General features: G+C 38.9%; 2 protein-coding genes across 2 annotated transcripts in view; one reads left to right on the forward strand and one right to left on the reverse strand.

Moving 5' to 3' along the window:
- AMMECR1 (AMMECR nuclear protein 1) overlaps positions 1-17757 on the forward strand; it is a 131985-nt gene that overhangs the window by 20364 nt on the left and 93864 nt on the right. The gene's annotated exons all lie outside the window — the stretch shown is intronic.
- TMEM164 (transmembrane protein 164) overlaps positions 2885-17757 on the reverse strand; it is a 326236-nt gene continuing 311363 nt past the window's right edge. Inside the window, exon 7 of the mRNA XM_033116076.1 lies at positions 2885-6069. Within this exon, the coding sequence (XP_032971967.1) occupies positions 6004-6069 (66 nt within the window). The 3' untranslated portion in view covers positions 2885-6003. The remainder of the gene's footprint in view (positions 6070-17757) is intronic.

Here is a 17757-nt window from a genome sequence, read left to right on the forward strand (position 1 = left end):
CAGACATACAGATATTAGAATAAAAAGGAAATTGATAAACCACCCATATTTCCATGAAAACTCTTGCCTTCACTAGAATAAGCCTGCAGCTTTTTGAGCATTGGCAAGATGCCAACGGGATAGACGGTTGCTGATCTGGGAATGACTTACGCTAATGAGAAGTTAATTTTTAAAACATTGTTCCAGGGCTAGAATCAATGGTAAATAAAGAATACTCCTAGCTCTGGGTTTTTAGGAGTAGTTTAAAAGGAAGGGCCAGGATAATTATTCAACTAAATTCAAGAAAATCTCTGTCCCTATATATGCCAAACATTGTGCTCAGTACAGCTGGTGGTGTGGTCCCTTGCTCTTGAGTAGCTAGCTCACAGTCTAGCAAGAGAACCCAGAATGCAGGATTGGTGGAAGAACCTATCCCTAAATCCCGTCCCATGATCCCTGGGCCTTCTAAACTGGTTGGAGGGGAATACACCAGATGGAAGGGATATTTTAAAACCTTGCAGGAAAACTGTGCCACTGGAATGAACTGTTTTTGAAGAGGTGGTATGTGCACATGGTGTGAAATTCAAACATCACAGGAGCACAGTAAGATGTAGATCGCCTTGCCACCCCTGTCTGCCAGCTAATCAGTTCCCCTCCCCAGAGACAACCACATACTATGTGTATACTAGCATTTATGTGCGTATACACACCCTTTTGTTTTGCACAAAGAGTAGTGTACTATACATTCTTTTCTATACCTTCTTTTTCACAGCTAAGAGTCAATTTTTGAGATACTTCTACATCGGCATACCTAGAAATACCTATTTCTTCTATTTTTTTCTTTTAACTTTTTATTTTGAAGTAATTTTAGAGTCACGATATGTTACAAAAATAGTACAGAGAGATCCCATGTACCCATCCCCCAGCTACCTTCAGTGGTGATATCCTATATAACTATATGTAGTATAGTGTATTACCCATACCAAGAAACTGATTGCCACAATGTAATTAACTAGACTATAGTGCCTGTTTCTTTTTAATGCCTGCTACATATTCCATTGTATGGATATACATAGTTTAGTCCCTTTTTTTAAGACCAATTATTTTTTTATTCTTTTAACTTTTTAAAGTTTTATTGGGGAATATTGGGGTACAGTTTCTCCAAGGCCCATCAGCTCCAAGTCGTCTTTCAATCTAGTTGTGGAGGGTGCAGCTCAGCTCCAAGTCCAGTTGCCGTTTTCAGTCTTTAGTTGCAGGGGGCGCAGCCCACCATCCCATGTGGGAATTGAACTGGCAACCTTGTTGTTGAGTGCTCATGCTCCAACCAGCTGAGCCATCTGGCCGCCCCTCTGGAAGCTCAGTGGCAGCTGGTTGTCTTCAATCTAGTTGTGGAGGGCACAGCTCACGCTCACTGGCCCGTGTGGGAATCGAACCGGCAACCCTGTTGTTCAGAGCTCACGCTCTAACCAACTGAGCCATCCAGCCGCCCCTTAACTAGTCCTTTGTCGATGCACTTTTAGATTGTAGCATTGAGTGTATAGGGAAATAAAGTAGACAATAACTGTCCCAGGCCCGTTGCTAGCACATACTTAGTCTTTGTGTGAATTAGAAAAAAGTGCCCTCTCTGGGTGGATGCTGCACCATAAATAGATAGGTGCATGGCTTGGGAAGCAGAATGCAGTCTGGCTAACTGCATTTAGCACCTCTGCATGTATATCTTTTTGCACACAGGTGGGAATACATATGTAGGATAATGGAGTGTAGTTTAAAATCTACAGCATGATAATCAGTGTTCCTATTTGAAACATTGAAGTAGTCTCCTTTCAGACTTGTCATGTCCTCCCATCCCTGACCCCCCTCGTCACCTCAGTCATTGATCATTTTCTATTTGTGTATATGTCTGCCTCCCACATTGGATAGTAAGCTCCACTGATAGCAGAGGCCTTGTGTCTTCCTTCCCTTCCCCTCCTCACTCTACTACTACCTACCCAGATAGAATATTGTTTTATATAAAAGTGTTGAGTGAATTTTTGTTTAGGAATTTTCTTAAGGCAAGGAAGTTAAGAGCAGTGAATTTTTTAATCTGCCTCTCTACTTCAAAACGTGTCATGAAATTTTTAAAGCAAAATTATTTTGAATTAAAATACCCACACATATCACATTTGTAGGAGAGACGAGGGATCTCATGAAGTCAACCAACTAATAATAGGGTACTGTGATTTCAGAAACATTAAGCATTATCAAATTGAAAGAAAGTAGAGTAGTTAAACTTGTGAAATTGTAAGCAAGTTATTGGGTTTTGGTTCCATTGAATATTAAAAATGGGAATAAGAATAATCATAAGGGCATTTTAAGAACTAATGTGTACAAAAGAAATATATACTGTTACAAATAAAAAGAAAGCATTTTAAAGCTCTATTCACAAAGAACCTAAAGTGTTTTATCGGTGTTACATACACTTATGTTCAGTAACTACAATTCTGAGAAGTGTCATGAATCTTGTGCCCTAACAATACCTAATTTTATCATGTCTTAACTTTATGTGCCATTGATTTAGTATGAAAATTATCCATTTTTACCAGTGGCCTTTTCATTACTGTTAAGCACTAGAAATGTTTTATGAAATTTAATTACATTAAATATTTCATTAAAACTTACATCATAAGAACCATATGTGGTACATTTCAGTACTGCTATAAACACACAAGAATGGAATCATATATATATATATATATATATTTTTTAACTGCATCTTCTCTGTGTAGACTTAAATTAGCAATGCAACTAAATAGAATTAGTAGACTAACCATACAACCCAGTTGTCATAAATCTTATACAAGTGAGAAGTTAAAATAGATAACAACAGTTGCAAAATTGTTTGATTCTGAAGATTAAGCCCATGGCATAGTCAATGAATGGACTTGCCATCCATGTTAGATAGTTCATGTTTGCTTGTGTATAATATTTAAGAAGATAAGGGATGGGGAAGTTGTGCTGAATAAAACTATGGGGGGAAATCTCTTCAGATCTAAAGTTCACAGTGAATTATCAAGTGAGAGTTGCTTTGCCAGCAGCACATAAATATTTTTCATTATAAGGAGTGACTGTTACTAGAAGAGAATTGAAGAAAACATTTGTTTTCCTTGATTATTTGCTGTAAATAATTTTTGTAAACAAATCAACAAACTACTATGGGTTCATTATGAGACAGAGCACTGTTATATAAAGGCTCTGTTATCCTGATGTGAACTGTAATGGGTTTTTACCTGTATTCCAGGAAATAAAGCAAGTTGGATTGATTCCAGTAGGTTTTATTTTTCAGCTTTAGTGCTAAAATCAGATTGTGTGGAACTCTGAATCATGGTTCTATAAATTCTTGGCTATATGAAGTAAATTACAGTATATCTTTCAGTACAATTATAAGAATGCTGTAACATGCAGGATCCTTTTCTCTAGCAGTTTAATGATTTAATTTCCTCCTGAACTTGGCTGGATAGGTTTTCATTAAGCTAGTATTGAAAAGCACTGTAAACTACCACTTGAATACCATCTATGTATTTGACAGTTTAATGCGGACGAATATGAGTTTAAAGAGTAGTTTGGTTTGGCAAGCTTTCTTAACAGGGATGAATAGGATGGACATATTTATCTTGTATGTTTATGCACACTTTACATTTTACATTAATCTTGGTCTGTGAACTTCCAGTATACATAGAATAATTTACTAACTTGCTTTGCCACTGGGACATACATAAGTAAACCATCTTTTCTACTTAACTAATAAGCAGGTGTCTTTCTATGGCTATGAAGTATATTTCAATTTTTAATAGAAATTGACATAATTAAATTTTACATATATACCTAATCACCTCTCATCCCTGCTTCTGTTAGGGACTCTAATACAAATAGTGCAAAATAGTACTTTCCTTGTTTCCTTTCTTGACTTTTTTGCTCATTCTGTGAGCTGTCTATATATGTGCCTTTCCTACTTTGCTCCATTGCCTTCACTGGAGTGGCCGTACCCCAGGCCAGTAACGGGGGTTGGGAAGTGGAGGGAAACAGCCACACTTGGATAATGGAGAATTGGGTATTCATGATTATACATGAGAATGGGGAAGGCATATTAGTCATGTTGAAGTTAATGGACTTATTTGTTAGCAAAAGATTCACAGAAGATTCTGAATGATGTTTTAAATCATACGGATTTAAAATTTGATTTGGGGGGTGGGGACTAGACATTCCAATTAGTGAGAATCAAAATTAGTGAGAGTTGATTGAGTAGTTTTGTTCAGTGAACTATTAGGAAATGAGAATATCTGAGAAATCTTGAATCAGGAGAGGGAAGAGTGGAAAGAAAGGCTTAAAAGTAAAGCATCTGTTTATTTTTACTTGATTATCTGACCTATTGGGAATACTGGTGGAGGAGTTGTATGGTTGAATCAGAGTGAGAGATTGGTCACATGTAAAACATGTCATTGTTTAAGAGAACATTGGAATTGTTTAGGCCAGAGAGGACTAAGGATTAGCTGTGAAGTTAGGTTTGAGAGGAAAGAACAGGTACAAATGATAGCCCAGGAAAGAAAGGGTATAGTTGGCATCTTCCTGAATAATGTGTGTAGCGAGCTAGAGGTTCATGTCAGGCTCATGTTCATCTAGACAGAAGGGCTGTGCTATTACCCAGTGCATTGGAAGAGCTCTGTCAGCCGTATACTGACAAAGACCTGTAGCATATGATCTGTATTTTTACCTCCAGGTATATTTTGGAGATCTATAGTTTGTCCTCCACTTCAGAGAGTGCACCATCTGATTCCTGAAATTCTGGTATAGCTTCTGGGAAGAAATTAAGAGCAATTGTGTTTGCTGAGAAATTATGTGGCATGCATCCTACTAGGTGTTGTACACATCTCTTCTTCCCTGTTTCTCCACCAAATCAAATCTCCTGTAAGGATTTATATGTTGGTGGGTGGGTGAGTGGATATTGTGCTGAGAGAGAACTGTCCACCCTGTAAAGGCTTTGCCACCTAAAAATGTCCAAAAGCAATGGTGCCCCTTCGTCTCATTGACCAGGAGCTTTCTAGCCTTCTCCCTTCCTTTTCCTGTCTTCAATTTATACTGTCTGGTGGCTCCAAGCCGCAGACTTGAGCTAAACTACTTTTCCCCACTCACAGCCCTCTCCTTTCGTGCTTCCCTTAACTCCTACATTAAGTAGCCTTCCTCTATGCCCCATAACGTCTCAGTTATAGCTATTTTCTTATAATTTGCTGCTTTATATTAAATTCTATTTATGTGTTTCTCTCCTTCACTTACTAGACTAGAATCTGTGAATGAGTAGGGATGCTCTTTTTCATTTCGGATTCCCAGTGTGTAGCACATAGTAGAAAAGGTGCTTCATAATGGTTTGCTGTACTAAATGGACACTTTCCACTGCAGTTTGGCATCTTGTCTTGTTTATCCTTGTGGGATGGCCCTGTGCAGCTTCTAACCCATTCCTTCTATTGAGAAAGAATGACGGAAGGAAAACCTCTTGGCTTTCTGTGTAGTCTCTTAATCCAGACAACCATGTGCCCTGAATACCTAATTCTGACTTGCCTCCAAATACCAGGCTGAGTCCTTCAGGGGCTTAGTATTCCCAGCTCTAACCAATACTGTACAGTGCCATGTAGACTAGTAATTTGGAAGATTGAAATGTAAGACATAGCTGAGGTGAGGAATTCTGAACAGCAGCATACACATGAATTTCTTCCCTAGAATGAGGACACCCAGGAAACTAGGGAGCCCTTGGTTACCTAAGGAGTGTGAACTGCTTCCGATTCAAATCAGATCAAGTCATGCTAATTGCTGTCACTTTGACAGGCCCAATGGTCAGGTGTGTTCTCTCCAACTACAACAACAAGGTGGCCTCTCTTTCTCAGGGTTGGAGAGGAAACCGGAACGATTTGAATGTTCCTACTCAGCTAGGTCTGGAAGCATAACCATTTCCCGGAAGTGGATGGTCCTCCCATTCAGCAGTACCTCCTCCGTCTGTCACGTTAGATGACTGCGCCAGTTAGTGTGTCTCTGCATTTTGATTTCTGTTTGGGAAACGCGTCCCTGGAAGGAAAATTGACGTAACAGTAAGAGCTGCTTTATCCGTCATCCACCTCTTTTGACATCCTACTGTTGAATTCTAGTGGTTGGAATTCTTTTCTCTTTCTTAAACCTGCTACCTTCACCAAGAATGTAAATTGTTCAAACTCTCTTAGCTGTGACTGACTTCATAGCAGCAGGTCTCATAACTGGCAGAATCGGTGGCAGAAAGGCCATTAACTCTTTTAACCAGCCCCGTTTTTATAATCAGTCGTGATAAAATTCTGCTTAGCTATCCATTGGATCTCAAGAAACTATTAAGTCATGAACATGATTTAGTAATGAAGCACCTGGTGTCCCTCCTTACCATTGAAGGCAATGAAATAGTTCAAAAAGACCCTTGACCTGGTATTAAAATGCAGTGGTAGCTAATCTAGGATACTCAGGGTAAGGTCTCCAGATTTTGGCCAATGATTTCATAAAACCAGAAGGATATAGTGGAATGGGAAGAAAGAGAAGATGACCCTAAGTAACTTTCGCACTCATGCTCTAAAGTTGTAGGAGTCATGTGCCCATACAGCCTTCATCATACAGGGTGAGTCATAACCAGAGACTGTATGAGAGTATTGTGAAACTCTGTGCAGTTCTTCAGCCATGCTGGTGTTAGGTTCTTTTAAAAATAGACCATTTCCAGACTGTAACCATATATTCAGGATTTCCTAGGACAGCCCTGATTTCAGTTTGTCCCATTGTGTCCATAAGTGTATTCATATTCATCAGACTGTGCCTATTTTTGGTTTGAAAAATGGAGACACCAGACATATAAGGACTCCCTTCTTGCCAACTGAGAAGAGTCATCACAGCATGGCCTTGCTCTTTCAACCCTGCCATTCTCACTGCCAGCAATTCTCAACCACTGCCAGCAATCTCTAATTCTAGTCCCATTTTGTTTTCTCTCCTAATTTTAACCCTTCATGAGCTAACTTAACGTCTTTTCTTTGACATCTCTTTGCTCTGGAGTCCAGCAAATGGTGTATCCTTACACTCTCACAAAGCTACTTGTATCCTAGCATTTGGGTGATACCCTTTGAAAAATAGCACTTTCTTCCCAGGGCATTCTTAGAGGTTGAAAACTGTTCGTGTGAGGTATTCATCTTCACAGGTCAGCAAAACAAATTGAACAAGCAGCACCACCACTACCATTTATTATTTACTGTGTGCTAGAATTTGGGTTTTAAAAGTATATATAGATATAGATATAGATATAGATATATAGATGTATTTTATTTATATATATGTATTTAAATCTCATTTAATCCTTACAACCTGTGAGGTTGGTATTATTCCCCTCTCACAGGTAGGAAACATGTTTGGAGAGATTAAGTAAGTTGTTCAAGATCCCTACTTAATAGCCTTCATTTGGAAATGCTTGCTACATTTCAGATATTAGCTGTGTGCATACCAGACTCAGGCTGGTGGATGACCTGACCAAGCATTGCAACCCCATCTTAGACAAGAACCTTTATACTCCCTCCCAACTGGAAATGTATATTTCTGTACTCTTGATAGGTGAATTTTTATACATCCTTGTTATATACCAGTAATCCTCAAACTTCAGCATGCATGAAAATCCCCTGGAGGGCTTGATAAAACACCGATTGCTGACCCCACTCCCAGAGTTTCTGATTTAGTAGGTCTGGAGTAGGGGCTGAGAATTTGCATTTCTAAGGAGTTCCCAGGTGACCACAATGTTGCTGATCTAGGGACCGCACTCTGAGAACCATTGTTTTTTAGACTAATCGTTTTTTATTCAACAAATTATTATTCGTCACTTAACTGTGTTCCAGGCACTATGCTAAGCACTGGGGATAGAATAATGAAAAGGGCAGACAGGGCCTTTGTTGTCATAAAGCTTGTAGTCTAGTAGGGGAAACAGAGGACTGAACTAATTTTATTTGGGATAAATCAGCAGTGGTCAGCATAGAGAATAACAGAGTTGCAATCCTCTAGGTAGGTCAAGAGAAAGTCTCTTTGAGAAGCTGATATTTAGTCTTGAGACTTAAAGGATGTGAAGAACTTAATTAAGACTTTGAGCATTGGCTTTTCTCAGCTCCAATCTCTGTTGTCGTCACTGGTGATGACTGCTTTGGGAGAACTCCATGAATTTCAGACTGACCTCTGGGCAATTCATTCCTTGGCACTTTCTGTGGCCTTGGCCAAGCCTGATTGCATACTTCCTCTATGACTATTTCCCTCCTCTCTACTTCAACCTCCCCCCACCCAGTACAGACACAAGGGTCAGAGGAATTTGAAGGGTAGGCTAATTTCGTCTTCTGGTTCCACCCAGGTCACATTCCTTGGTATCTGATGGCTTCGGAAGAATATATACCAAGGATTGGGCCTGTGAGCCTCCCATTCATGGCCACTGCCTTCACCTTATAACTATTTTTCAGTGACATTTAAGATTCTGTCTTCTTGCCAGTTGGCAGATTTGCTTAGAAAGGTGTGGCAGTAAAGAAATCCACAGGACTCCCTAGCTACACTGATACTGGGTTTCTTTAAAGAAGATTCCCCGATTCTTGCAATCTTAAGAGGACACTTTCTGCTTTCCAAAATGCTATCAGAGCAACATAAATTCAAAGCTTGCTTCTAGTTGTGTTGACCAAACCTGGAAAAAAAATCTAGACATTTGATGGTGACTTTGCTCCCAGCTCTCCTTATCTCTTTCTTGCCCTCAGATTTTGAGCTCTGTAGTTTGTTGACTTACTCCTTTCTCTTCCCGCTGGATCTGCCCTGCCATGATTTAACTAGCATTTGCATGGAACTGGCCTGCATCTGGAACCATTTCCTTGATGTCCAGTTTTACTGTTTTGACTAAACATTTCCTCTGGTGTTCTCTTCTTATAGAGGTTAAAGGGACTCTTTCCAGGTATTTCTCTGAGTATTTCCAGGAAGAGCATTTCTTTTGGCCTAGGGATACTTTTTGTTTTTAAGATCACAGACTTCTTTAGTTACCTCTCCATAAATCCCCAAACCAGAGGATGTTTATCAGATGGGGAATACTGGAAAATGACTTTTGTGGTTGCCAAGGATATCCTGAATTTACTTAAGACATTTTAAAATAGTTATCCAGTGCATGCTTCATGGGCTGTGATGTCTGTTTTAACTACCTGCCCCTAGGGGCCAGATTTCAGTACTTTCCCCAGCTTGAGAATCCCCCTTTCCCCGTGGATTCAAAATTTTCTCACTGTTAATCTGGTTCCTGATGGTATAGACTGGACCAGCATTTTTTGTTAACCTAAAAAAATGACTGAAATAATAATAATAATAAAAAGGAAATGGTGTGCAAGCTCACTCATATCTGGAGATGATAAACCTTTTCTGTCACTTTGGAATCAGATGCCCTGGTTGATAATGTCTGGTCTGCCCTTTACTAGTGGTGTCTTAGGCTTAAGTAAACCAACTTCTCAGCCTTGGTTTTCTCATCTGTAAAATCCTTTTTAAATAGAGTCACTGTGAAGAGTAAAATGCATGTGAAAGCATCAAATTGTACTTGACTCATAGTATACTCTCATTGAAGTTTAACTCTTACTTTCCTCCTTAATGTCCTTAAAGTCCTGAACCACTTGATTAAGGCATAATCTCTCATGGTGCACCAGTCACACCAGAGTCTTACATTTCCCCAGACGTGGCACCCATTCAAGAACCACTTGTGAAATTATAATACTTGGCATAACTAATTATAATACTCAGAGTATCCCTACTTCCCCCAGGTATCATAGGAAGGAAAATAAGAATTATTGAGGGGCTACTTAGTAGAGTTCTTGTTGGCCAAAATTGATGATAACGTTAATAATTATACCTTTATCAATATGACATAATAATTGGCAGTTTCCAGGACCTTTTAAATGGCTAGTGTCCTTGGATGCCTATAGCAGCCCATCAAGCAGCCAGTATGCTTGTTCCCATCTTGCCTGTCCGCATCTGTAGATGAAGGGAATTGGATGACTCCTTCATGGTCTTTTAATAAATGGATGGTGGAGTTGTGCCTTTGGCCTGTGTCTTTCAATGTCCTGTCCCTATTTGTATCCCCTTACCACCCTATTCTGTTACTTTTATCCTATACTGCATTGATTTGAATTCTGCGGTTCTGGTACATGATTTACCCAGTCACTAGAATTCTAAGAACAAAATCTCTCTTACGTAGGTTGTCCCTGATTTTATCCCTGAGACATTTATCTCCCTAAGAGGTATTTCTAAAGTGTGAGTGTTTCAAAATCTATCTAGGGGCCTGAGAAAGCTGTTTATGCCTTTGATACAAATTCTCTGTGCCACAGTTAGAGATCCACTACACATTTTAAAACACTATTCCTTGGGCCTAGTCCCACAATAACATTCTCTTTTAATGCAATTCTCATTAGATCTTTTAGATTAAATTATTTCATTCATTCAACAAACAATTTAGCTCTTACTATGTTCCACAGACTAGGGATGCAGCCCTGCCAAAGACAAATTTCTTGGAACTTCAATCTGGTGTGTAGACAATAAACAAATAGGTAGTGGTATATGTTAAGAGAAATAGAGCACTTTAAAATTTTTGCTCAAATCATGAGATTGCTAAATTGCAATAGCTACCAGTGACCCCTGGTAGACTCTCTATAGTTATTAGGAAGATGGTCTCCAAAAAAGAGCATTGCCTCCTACAGCCCTTCTCATTTCCTAACTTCCTTCCCATTCTTTGGGCTAAGACCTTGCTTTCTTGTATGGTTGTGAGCAACCTGAATAGGGTTGGATTATGAGGATGTGGCCAAGCACTTAAACACAGACTGGAGAGGAAGGCTGTTAGGAATAAAACACCTTTAGAGAAACAATCTCATAACTACTTTAAAGTTGTGTTTATCCTTTATTCTTTAAGTGCAATGTCTTGCCTTATACTATTACATGAAGAACACTGAAGATAGATGGATTTCAGAGCATCGATTCAACTATACTGTGTTTAACAAAACACAATGTAAAAAAGGAGCCTCCTCAGATGCTTCTAGTTTTGTGGTGTAAGACCATAGAATAAGTTCTTTTTGACATGAGTGTTTTAAAAGTTTTGAAGAACAGGGAGTCTGAAGCTGGAAAGAAGCAATTCTTACCACGAGGCAAATATACATCAGTTTAATTTTTAAACTATAACTGCCATTTGACCTGAAATTAAGACAGTCTGTTTCTATTGTGGTGTTTTCCTGGTTTAACAATCAGACCATTTAAAGCCGCTGCCACCAATTAAAATTATTCATAAAGAAATCATCAAAATGGCAGCGTGAGATGAGCCTCTGGAAATCTCCCGTGGAATTTACAACAAATTAAACAGCTATAACTCCACAAAGGACTCCCTGCATACAGACAGGCAAGATGAAGAGTCTCATTACTGAATTCACCTATGGCTGGGCAAATTGCGCGAGCAGGGGAGGAGGGAAAGGAGAAGTACGGAGACGGAGCTGCGCGGGCACAGGACACAGACCTGGCTCAGTGCTCCAAGCTTGCTGCATCCCGGAGCTACTGCAGATGATGGAGAGGGAAGAACGCGGACTGCTAGGGCTCCATTTATGACCCACAGGGCTGAGGGGGCAGCATACAACACAGCTGAACCCAACGCTCACGGGAGAGACCTCAGGAGGGAAGAAGGATGAAAGCGGTGGTTCAAGCCCTCACTACTGAGCAGAGAACAGAAGCCTTAGGCACTGAGACTAGCCGCCCCCTCCCTACCCTCCCAGAGCTCGCACCGCCACCACCTGCCCAGTGTTAGAAGCAGAACAGTAGCAGTATCAGATCAAAAGAACAGAATATTTGCAGTTCTGAGAACTGTGGTCCGCAGACAGAGATTCGCAGTGTAACTAGTTCCAGCAAAGGGGAGGGAGCTGTGGAAGCAGGACCAGCTGTGGTGGTGGGTGCCGCCATTGCTCTGGGCCACCTCTCACAACTCACCCCGCCCCTGGCCCCACCTATCTGGGCGGATCCCTGCAGGAGTAAACAGAACTGCTGAAACTCTCGGGCTCTAAATCTGGTGCAGGAAGAGCTTTGGAACTTGAAAAGCTCTCCTCATACACAGAGGAACACGGCGCCCTATGACCCAGGTGAACTGTTAAAAGAGGAGAAGCCCACCTTTCAGGGAATACCCCATTGTGTGAGAACCTGGCATAGTGCAGAGAAAACATAGCACGACCGTGTGAGAGAAATAAAAGGCTGCAGTCGGAGAGAAAATAAAACATTCTACCAACACGTACTGGAAAACAAAAGAAAGATCTCTTCCTGTTACCCTGTTGCAGAACTCACTCCTGCAGATGTCTAGGAAGAGAAATAATAAATCAGTATTGGCATGAATAACCAAGGCAACAAGACAGCTAAGAAAGAAAGTGAAAAGTCTCCAGAAAAGGAACTTAAAGATATGGAAATATGTGACTTAAATGACAGAGAATTCAAGATTGCAGTTCTGAAAAAACTCAACGAGATGCAAGAAAATACAGAAAGGCAGCTTAATGAACTAGAAACACAATCAAAGAACAACACGAGCATTTCACCAAGGAGATTGAAATTTTAAAAAAGAACCAAATGGAATTTCTGGAGATTACGAACTCAATAGAAGAAATTAAGAATGAAATAGCCAGCTTAGGAAGTAGAGTGGACCAGATGGAGGAAAGAAGCAGTGACATCAAAGATAGAAACCTGGAAATGACACGGATGGAAGAAGAAAGAGACTTGAGACTTAAAAGAAATGAAAGAACTCTACAAGAACCTTCTGACTTCATCAGAAAGTACAATATAGGAATAATGGGCATACCAGAAGGAGAAGAAAGAGAGAAGGGAACAAAGAATACATTCAAACCAATTGTTGATGAGAACTTCCCAAACTTGTGGACAGAACTGGATCCTCAAATCCAAGAAGCAAATAGAACACCTAATTACCTCAATCCCAACAGGCCTTCTCCAAGGCACATTGTATTGAAGCTGTCAAAAAACTACAAAGAGAGAATCCTCAAGGTAGCCAGCGAAAAGAAGACAGTAACCTACAAAGGAAAGCCCATTAGATTATCATCAGATTTCTCAGCAGAAACTCTACAAGCCAGGAGGGAGTGGAACCAAATATTCAAACTATTGAAAGAGAGAAATTATGAGCTAAGAATAATATACCCAGCAAAGATATCCTTTAGATATGAAGGAAGAATAAAAACTTTTCCAGACATACAGAAGCTGAGGGAATTTTCTAATAGACGACCTGCACTACAACAAATACTAAGGGAGGCTATTCGACCACCATCAACAGGGACAATTTGTGGCAAACAGAATATAAAAAGGGGGAGAGTAAAGGCCTGAACTGGAATATGGGAATGGAGAATGTAAGCGTGCTGAAGAAAATGGAATACTCTAAATGTCAAACTTTCTTTTACATAATCTTAATGGTAACCACACACAAAAAAATCCATCACTGAAATACACACTCTAATAAAAGAAGAAACAGAGGGAAACATCATAGAATACCCCCACACAGAAATAATAGACAACAACAATAAAGCAGAGAAACCATGGAGACACAATCTTACCAGAAAACTAAAGACAGAATGACAGGAAATCCTCACATATCAATAATCACCCTAAATGTAAATGGACTGAACTCACCAATAAAAAGGCACAGAGTAGCAGATTGGATCAATAAACTAAACCCAACCATATGCTGTCTCCAAGAGACACATCTCAGCTACAAGGACAAGCATAGACTCAAAGTGAAAGGGTGAAAATTGACACTCCAAGCAAATGGTACCCAGAGAAAATCAGGTGTAGCCATAATGATATCAGATGAAACAGACTTCAGGGTGAAAAAGATAACAAGAGACAAAGATGGACATTTCATAATGGTAAAGGGCACTATACAACAAGAAGACATAACAGTCATCAATATTTATGCCCCCAATCAGGGAGCACCAAAATATACAAAGCAAATACTAACAGAACTAAAGGGAGAAATTGCCCAAAACACAATTATACTAGGGGACCGAAATACATCATTGACAGCTATGGATAGATCATCCAAACCGAAAATAAATAAATAATGAAATAGCAGCCCTAAATAACACATTAGATGAAATGGACATAACTGACATTTATAGAGCACTTCATCCTAAAACATCAGACTATACATATTTTTCTAGTGTACATGGAACATTCTCAATGATAGACCATATATTGGGACATAGAAATAACCTCAGCAAATTTAAGAAGATTGAAGTCATACCAAGCATATTCTCTGATCAAACGGCTTTGAAATTGGGTATCAAATGCAAAAAGAACACAGGAAAAACACCAAATACATGGAGATTAAACAACATACTTTTAAAGAACGACCGGGGCAAAGAGGAAATTAGAGGAGAGATCAAAAGATACATAGAAAATAATGACAATGAAAATACATCCTACTAAAATTTTGGGGATACAGCAAAAGCAGTTTTAAGAGGGAAATTTATATCATTACAGGCCTATCTCAAGAAACAAGAAAAACCCCAAATAAATAACACCTTAAAGAACTAGAAAAAGAAGAACAAATGAAACCTAAGGTCAGCAGAAGAAAGGAAATAATAAAAGTCAGAGCAGAACTGAATGAAATAGAGAACAAAAAGACAATAGAAAAACATAATGTGACAAAGAGCTGGTTCTTTGAAAAGATTAACGGAATTGACAAACCCTTGGCTAGAGTCACTGAGATAAAAAGAGAGAAGACTCTAATTAACAAAATCAGAAATGAAAAAGGGGAAGTTATCACGGACACCACAGAAATACAAAGGATCATCCAAGAATACTATGAAGGACTACATGCCACCAAATTCAATAACCTAGAAGAGATGGACAAGTTCTTAGAAACATATAGCCTTCCTAGGCTGAACCATGAAGAACTGGAAAATCTAAACAGACCGATCACCAGTAATCAAATTCAATCCGTCATCCAAAACCTTCCCAAAAGCAAAAGTCCGGGACCAGATGGCTTCACTAGTGAATTCTACCAAACCTTCAAAGAGGATCTAATACCAATCTTGCTCAAACTCTTCCAAAAAATTGAAGAAGAGACAGTACTCCCTAACTCATTTTATGAGGCCATCATTACCCTGATACCAAAACCTGGCAAGGACAACACAAAAAAAGCAAACTACAGACCAATATCTCTGATGAATACAGATGCAAAAATCCTAAACAAAATTCTAGCAAATCGAATCCAACAATTCATTAAAAAGATTATTCATCACGACCACGTGGGGTTCATCCCAGGGGCTCAAAGATGGTTCAACATATGCAAATCCATCAATGAGATACCTCACATAAACAAAATAAAGGACAAAAATCATTTGATTATATGAATTGATGCAGAAAAAGCATTTGACAAGATACAACATTCCTTTATGAGTAAAACACTTAACAAAATAGGTATGGAAGGAAAATACCTTAACATAATAAAGGCCATAGATGACAAACCTTCAGCTAATCTCATAATTAACGCTGAAAAACTGAAGCCCTTTTCTCTACGTTCAGGAACACACCAGGGCTGTCCCCTATCACCTCTGCTTTTCAACATAGTGTTGGAAGTCCTTGCCAGAGCAGTCAGGCAAGAGAAAGAAATAAAAGGCATCCAAATTGGGTATGAAGAAGTTAAATTGTCACTCTTTTCAGATGACATGATGCTGTATATAGAAAACGCTAAAGACTCCACCGAAAAGCTATTAGAAACAATCAATGAATACAGCAATGTGGCTGGCTACAAAATCAACGTACAAAAGTCCATTGCATTCCTATATACTAACAATTAATTCTCAGAGAAAGAAATACAAAAAACAATTCCTTTTGCAATTGCAGCAAAAAGAATAAAATACCTAGGAATAAACTTAACCAAGGATGTGAAAGACCTATATGCTGAAAGGCATAAGACATTTTGAAAAGAAATTGAAGAAGAGACTAAGAAATGGAAAGACATTCCGTTCTCATGAATTGGAAGAAGCAACATAGTTAAAATGTCCATATTACCCAAAGCAATATACAGATTTAATGCAATCCCCATCAAAATCCCAATGGCATTTTTTAAAATAATAGTACAAAAAATCATCAGAATTGTTTGGAACCACAAAAGACTCCAAATAGCAAAAGCAATTTTAAGAAAAAAGAACAATGCTGGAGGTATCACAGTCCCTGATTTTAGCTTGTGCAACAGGGCAACAATAATCAAAACAGCATGGTATTGGCAGAACAACAGACACAGCGACCAATGGAATAGAATTGAGAACCCAGAAATAAACCCCCATAAATATAGACAGACAATTTTTGACAAAGAAGCAAAAAAAACATACAATGGAGAAAAGACAGCCTTTTCAATGAATGGTGCTGGGAGAATTGGAAAGCCATGTGCAAAAGAACGAAACTGGACTGCTATCTGTCACCATGTACCAAAATTAATTCAAAGTGGATCAAAGCATAAGACCTGAAACAATAAACTGCATAGAAGAAAACATAGGTACTAAACTTATGGACCTTGGGTTCAAAGAGCATTTTATGAATTTGATTCCAAAGGCAAGGGAAGTATAAGCTAAAATAAACGAATGGGAGTATATGAAAGTTGAAAGCGTCTGCACAGCAACAGAAACCATCAACAAAATAAAGAGGCAACCAACTGAATGGGAGACGATTTTTGCAAACAGTGCCTCCGATAAGGGGCTAATATCCAAAATATACTAGGGACTAATGCAACTCAACAACATAAAAATAAACAACCCAATTGAAAAATGGGCAGAGGACTTGAAGAAACATTTCTCCAAAGATGAGATACAAATGGCAAATAGACATATGAAAAAATGCTCAACATCACTAATCATCAGAGAAATGCAAATAAAAACCACAATGAGATATCACCTCACCCCAGTCAGACTGGCTATCATCAACAAGACAAAGAATATCAAGGGTTGGAGAGCCTGTGGAGAAAACGGAACCGTCATATACTGTTGGTGGGAATGCAGACTGGTGCAGTCGCTATGGAAGGCAGTGTGGAGGTTCCTCAAAAAATTACAAATAGAATTACCGTATGACCTAGCAATCCCACTCCTAGGTGTGTACCCAAATAATCTGTAAACATTTATCCATAAAGACACATGTGCTCCAATGTTCATTGCAGCTTTATTTACGGAGGCCAAGACATGGAAACAAGCAAAATGTCCTTCGATATATGAATGGATAAAGAAGTTGTGGTATATATACACAATGGAATACTATTCAGCGGTAAGAAAAGATGAAATAGGACCATTTGTGACAACATGGATGGATCTTGAAATATAATGCTAAGCGAAATAAGTCAGACAGTAAAAGCAGAGAACTATATGATTTCACTGATATGTGGTATATAAACCAAAACCAACAAAAGAACAAGACAAACAAATGAGAAACAAAAACTCATAGACACAGACAATAGTTTTGTGTGTAGCAGAGGGTAATGGGGGTGGGGGGTGGGAGATGAGGGTAAAGGGGATCAAATATATGGTGATGGAAGGAGAACTGACTCTCGGTGGTGAACACACAATGGGATTTATAGATGATGTGATACAGAATTGTACACCTGAAATCTATGTGACTTTACTAACAATTGTCAGCCCAGTAAACTTTAATTTAAAAAATTGATTGATAAATTCTGTTTGTAAATAA

The sequence above is a fragment of the Rhinolophus ferrumequinum genome, chromosome X, assembly GCF_004115265.2.
Source record: "Rhinolophus ferrumequinum isolate MPI-CBG mRhiFer1 chromosome X, mRhiFer1_v1.p, whole genome shotgun sequence".
Lineage (NCBI taxonomy): Eukaryota > Metazoa > Chordata > Mammalia > Chiroptera > Rhinolophidae > Rhinolophus > Rhinolophus ferrumequinum.